At 42.0% G+C, this 5,785-nt stretch overlaps 3 protein-coding genes across 3 annotated transcripts in view; 2 read left to right on the plus strand and 1 right to left on the minus strand.

Moving 5' to 3' along the window:
- LOC104811667 (nuclear transcription factor Y subunit B-9) overlaps positions 1–1,650 on the plus strand; it is a 1,933-nt gene extending 283 nt beyond the window's left edge. The window contains exon 2 of the mRNA XM_010538436.2: positions 834–1,650. Coding sequence (XP_010536738.1) covers positions 834–1,483 — 650 coding nt within the window. The 3' untranslated portion in view covers positions 1,484–1,650. The remainder of the gene's footprint in view (positions 1–833) is intronic.
- Positions 1,651–1,664: 14 nt separating this feature from the next.
- On the minus strand, positions 1,665–3,678 carry LOC104811668 (nicotinamide/nicotinic acid mononucleotide adenylyltransferase). The gene is made up of 9 exons (XM_010538437.2): positions 3,529–3,678; positions 3,268–3,344; positions 2,921–3,006; positions 2,676–2,759; positions 2,488–2,572; positions 2,252–2,331; positions 2,065–2,166; positions 1,915–1,973; positions 1,665–1,820 (listed from the first exon to the last, which is right to left on the minus strand). Exons 1-9 carry the CDS (start codon positions 3,576–3,578, stop codon positions 1,724–1,726), a joined length of 720 nt encoding a protein of 239 aa, XP_010536739.1. The 5' UTR covers positions 3,579–3,678; the 3' UTR covers positions 1,665–1,723.
- Positions 3,679–3,861: 183 nt separating this feature from the next.
- LOC104811669 overlaps positions 3,862–5,785 on the plus strand; it is an 8,291-nt gene continuing 6,367 nt past the window's right edge. Inside the window, exons 1-2 of the mRNA XM_010538438.1 lie at positions 3,862–4,153; positions 4,561–5,785. Of these exons, the coding sequence (XP_010536740.1) occupies positions 3,988–4,153; positions 4,561–5,785 (1,391 nt within the window). The 5' untranslated portion in view covers positions 3,862–3,987. The remainder of the gene's footprint in view (positions 4,154–4,560) is intronic.

Below are 5,785 nucleotides of genomic sequence, written 5' to 3' on the forward strand. Positions count from 1 at the left end.
TATGTCCATGCATGGGGTTTGGCTGTGTTATGTCGAGAAACACCTGATGTGTGTGTATATACATACACATATACACATCGTTTGAGCTCTTTGGCGTCTGTATATTTTCGATCGGTGAAGAATTTGGATCTGTTATTACAAATTAGAACCGCCATAATTTATCGAAATTATGTGGCTAATCATAAAATCTTGTCAAACTTATGATTTTTATGTATCACTCAAATAAAAAAAAAAAGGAAGATAAAATTTAGTGAAAACGATGGAAACGCTTCCTGGTTTTCATCTGGTTTTGACCGCCGTCAATTCTCCGACATGAAAACTAAGCAAATGCATGGACCATGGTGTTATCATGAATATATATATATATATATATATATATGTATGTATCATCTCTCTTTGCATCACATTGAATTGAATTGTGGTGTTTTCGTTTTTCGTGACATGCATTTTAAACTATGTATTTTTCTTTTCTAAATAGCTGTGTGAATTTGCATTGCATGCAAAATTTTTTGGGAGATGGTATATAGAACTCAATTTTTTTTTTTTGGTATAATAGTACTTGATTTTTTTTTAGTCAAGACAGAATTTTATTTACCAAATATAACATTTATGAGAATTTTATTTACCATTTATGAAAATTTGTGGGGAAGCAGCGAGAGAGTTTAATGTTGAGATAGTTTTTGACTTTTCTGAATAATGTAACGGGCCGAAGAAGGCTCAATAGTTCAAAAAACAGCAAGGAATCTGAACAGTACTCCTCAAGCGGGCCCCACACGTGTTCATCTTCATTTTTTTCCTTATTTACAAGTTTATTCTTACTGGTTTTGGTTTAGGCTTGAATTGGAATCATCAACCCGAGAACCCGAACGCGAACCCGACCCGGGAGCCCACGGGCCAGGATCCGAACCCGAACCATGCGGGCGAGAACGACAACATGGTGCCGCCCCAGATATGCATGGTGCGTGAGCAAGACCAGTACATGCCCATCGCCAACGTCATCAGGATCATGCGTCGGATCCTGCCGGCTCACGCCAAGATCTCCGACGATGCGAAGGAGACCATCCAAGAGTGCGTGTCCGAGTACATCAGCTTCGTCACCGGCGAGGCCAACGAGCGGTGCCAGCGCGAGCAGCGCAAGACCATCACGGCCGAGGACGTGCTCTGGGCCATGGGCAAGCTCGGGTTCGACGACTACGTCGAGCCACTCACCATTTTTCTCACCCGTTACCGCGAGTGCGAAACTGACCGCGGCAGCTCGCTCAGGGGCGAGAGTCAGTACAAGTCGGGTGGGTTCCATGGCACAATGGCGGCTCAGCAGGTGACTGCTCCGCCATATGGGTATGGAGTTTTCGACCCGTCTGTGATGATGGGTGGGTATTACCAGAACGGGGCGGGTCAGGGAGGCGGCGGGGCGTCGTCGTCTTCTTCCATGGGAGGAGGCATGCCTTCTGCTTATGATCCATATGGCCATCAGTACAAGTGATTTTGAGGAATTTGTATTTCTATAGAGGGATTCAGAATGTGCTGCTTGTTTTTTTGCCCCGGTTTCTGGTTTCTGGTTTCTGGTTTCTGGTTTCTTCTTCACCTGGTGCCTTCCAAATAGAAAACTCTTGTTGAATAACAGAAAGGGCAGATTTTTGCATTCTTGAACTTTGTCTCATTCATCTTTGGAATGATGATCTTATTTGATCCAAATATATTTGATCCATATATATTATATATGTCAACACTGCTTAAGGTATAGTTGGTGCTGTCTGATGTAATCTATGACTCCATCTTCAGTCAGGTACTTTATGGATAACCCTCTTGAAATGCATTCCCTGGAAAGACAGGGATGGGATTTGAATCGATAAGCAATAGAAAATCTTTCGTTCGAAATGAATGTTCCAGCCCGGGAGATACCCGGTTACTGACCTCAACCTCGTTGAACTTATCTGGTTAGGCACGAGATCATCGACGAGTCTAATATTGTCCTGCAGATGAATTGAAATACACCCTGGTCACTAACGATGCGTTCTGTTCTGAATAGATGCACCCGAAAAGAAAGTCTTTCCGTATACTCACCTTGGTTTCGTTTAAGATTTCGTCCTCAGAGATGATTTTCTCAACATCTTGTCCCTCTCTATGGATGCAGACAATACCATAATCTTTACAAATCGTCTTTACCTGAAACGAAATTGGACAAGAACCATTTATAAGTAACCGGATAACGGTTATCGAGTAGACACTTCTTTTGTTCTACAACCACGACCTGTTCAGGAATCCAAACTCCGGGAATGGTGAAAGAATGGAGCAGATCGGCACCACAAACAAGCATGACTCTGAGGGATTCTAGGAAATAGAACAGACTAAAGATTAGCATCTTCCTATCCTATATACAATGCGTCTAAAAAATTGCTGCAATTTTCGTGTTTTGGGTGTTCATATAATGCAATAAAACGAGGAATTCCCTAACCAGTTTGATATAACTGTGCTTATCTTACTTACCCTCGGGTACAAGCCCATTGTGTCTCAGGAAACTCTTAAACCTGGACAGAACTGTCAGAGTTCGCTGGTAGCTGTCCTGAGCTGCCTGCACAAAATAGCTCGTTGGGTCCGTTTTGTACGAAATCGAATAATTCCTAAGGTAGAACATAACATTAGCTATGGAGAGAGAGAGAGAGATAGAACCTCACCTCCCATGGATCGACCATTATGAAATCGGAGCTTTGGCATGCGAGATTGCACATCTGTAACCGATGCTCTGCAGGCAGAAGGCCCTACACACATGATCTGATGATGGACGGGAACAACAACAATAGCCATGCCATAGATTGAGGGTATAACCACTAAGAACAAGTAACGAATGCAATCATTTCTTCTCGAATCCATTAGCAGGGCAATAGCGGGACAGAAACCAGGTCGAACATGTCGGTCTCACCTTCTTCTTGTATGCATCATTCACAGGAGACATATAGGCTCCAACAACGCGATATCCCTCCAATTGCAGTGCGTCCCTCGCCAGCTCTAAACACCGAGTGTACATCTCTTAACACACATATATATACACACTCCATTTCTAGTGATTTACACAAAGACAAATCACTCGGTAGATTACAAAGGTAACCATTTTGGTTTGAAAAATGAATGATGCAACAACAAGATGAAACAATGTCACACCAGACGATTAGAGAGTTCAACAGAAACTCAAATCAGACAAGTGAAGTTTAAACCACCATTGCCGAAAGGGAGGATGAAACCCAGAGAGGCTAAACTGGAAAAACTTACCAAACATGCGTAAGTGCATGAAAGTGGGAGGATTGAAACTCCCGGTTGCAACAAGCACTACATGAATCTTCTTGTCCCTGTTTCAGACAAACAAAATGAGTGTTCATACACCATTAATCGAACAAAATGGATCACCATAATCAAAAGCGAGAATCAAGCTGACAAGAATCTCAATCTCACAAGCAGATTAAGCGTAAAAAATCGGTGATTTCATGAAAAATAAGAAAAAAAGAGAGAAAAACGAGAGAGCTTTAGAATTACTCAGATTCCAATCCAAGAGATAATTTTTCGACTGGAAGAGGGACATCCATAGGGACTGATGATCGAATCTGTCCTCTTAAAGTGAAAATTTTGTTCTTCAAAACAATACGAGAATCCCAGAAAGTAGAAGACGAAGACGATGGAGTCGAGACGAGGAGGAGGCCAAATAAAAAAACGAAACGGCGTCGTATGAAGGATTTATGTCTTCCTGGGTAATACGACACCGTTCACGGTAAAACGCAGCGTTTCGAAGAATGTTTCAAATTATTCTTTTTTAAATATATATATATATATTTATATTTTCCCGTGGAAACACCAACGAAAAAAGAAAAAATGATTTGTGTCCTAAAAATTTGAAATCCAAATCGGCGCTAGTCCTCCCTTCTCTCTCGGTCGCTCGCAAGAAGTCGGACACCGGCGATTTTTTCCGGCAGAGAGATTCCGAAGGAGACGACGACTATGGAAAATCTTTTCCTTCAGATCTTCGAGAGGAAGAGAAGGATCGTGGAGCAGGTGAAGCATCAGATAAATCTCTACGACCAGCAATTAGCCTCCAAGTGCATACTCGAAGGAGTCACTCCTCCGGAATGGCTCTGGTCTCCGTCTTTTCCCTCTCAAACTTCCGGTAATGGCCTCATCTATCATCATGTCTGATGTATGTGTACCGTGTTCTTTTTGTTTCTCGAGGCACGTCGACGATGGTGGTGATACATGATTTTTTTGCCTCTTAAGACTGTCGAAGTAGTTTGGTTTGCCAATGGATGTCAGTATTGCAGTTTCCAGTTTAAAAATCAAATGTTGATGGTCTTTCTTAGATTTCCGCTTTTATCGGCCTTTTTCCTGCGGTTGATGCTGCATAGTTGTTTGATTTTCAAAGGGTAAACGGACTACGCACTTTTGAGTTCTAGGGTTTAAGAATTTTTTCCTGAGTATTGTACTCAGTTAATCTGATTCCGACTTTGCCTAGAGAGTCTTGGTCGGGTTTTTTCACTCGTCTTGATTCTTATTTTCGTACTTTTTGTGGTGTACCAGAGTTGAACAAGGAAGAGATAATCTCAGGACTTCTGTTCTCTCATTCAAGACCTTCCAACATTTACGCTAGTAGTCGTGGCTTTTCATATCAACAGCCATTCAATTTTTTAGTCGACAATGTCCAAACGTTTAAGCTTAATCAACATCTGCAAGATCAGTCACTTGAAGAAGACCAGCAGCATGATTTGTCACACAACAACTTAGAAGAGGCCGGGTGTGTCCCATCTTCTGCTCATGAGCAGGACCCTCCTAATGTTGCATCTGCCAGGGATTTTCAAGAGGAGATAATCCCTAAAAGTGCCTCAACTTGTTTTGAACAGAATGTAAGCTGTTTGTGCCCTGAATACTCTCAAAATAACAAAGTTGAAACCGGTCTCGATGGTACAGCTCCAGGGTATATCCGAGGAGAAAGGGTTACAGATGGTTTCTCAACTACTGGTTGTGAACTGAAAACAAGGTGTACATCTCCTAGATGTTGTCCAGATGAAGCAGAACCGGGTATTTCCCTTGACCCTACGCTATCTCTGGCAAGGATTCAGAGATCGAAGTCACGTCAAAGAGCTTTGGAGCTTCGTAGTAGTGCAAAGGCTTCAAAAAGCCAATCAAAGAGTATAAATAATCTCCAAGCTTCCCCTGCTGAAAATCTAGGTTATGAGATAGCTTCTTTGAGGTTGGACAGTGTCAATGGCATAGAATTATTCGAGCACAATGAGAATGAGGAAGAAGTGTGCAGAGAAGAAGCAGTGGAGAATAATAACTCTCAAGATAAAGAAAGAGATCAGTTTATGAAGTTCAGTACAACAAAATCTACTAGCACAAGTGAGAAAGTAGATTCTGTAAGAAAGTCTAGTGTGGATAATTACGCTTCTGTGGCACCAGATTCAAGAGATCCAAAGTCTCTGTTTGAGAGTGGTATTGTGGACGAAATGGACCTGTCACAGCAGACTAATACATCAAACGAAGTATCCACCAAAGAAGAAGGTAAAGTTAACAATTCCCAGAGGAAGACTTGCAGTGAGATAATCCATCTCGATAGAGTTTCAAGATCCGAAAGCTTGGCCAATGGGTTCAGCTTCAAGAATGAAAAGACAAAGTTGAGAGACTCTTGTTCAGGTGAACTTCGGTCAAGAAGTTCAAATGCATCTCCCAGGGCAGGCCAAGAAATAGAATTGCCGCAGTATACAGTGATGAAGAATGAAGCTTGTATGCAGATAGAAGCAGGAAT

The sequence above is a fragment of the Tarenaya hassleriana genome, unplaced genomic scaffold (assembly GCF_000463585.1).
Source record: "Tarenaya hassleriana unplaced genomic scaffold, ASM46358v1 Cleome2, whole genome shotgun sequence".
NCBI lineage: Eukaryota > Viridiplantae > Streptophyta > Magnoliopsida > Brassicales > Cleomaceae > Tarenaya > Tarenaya hassleriana.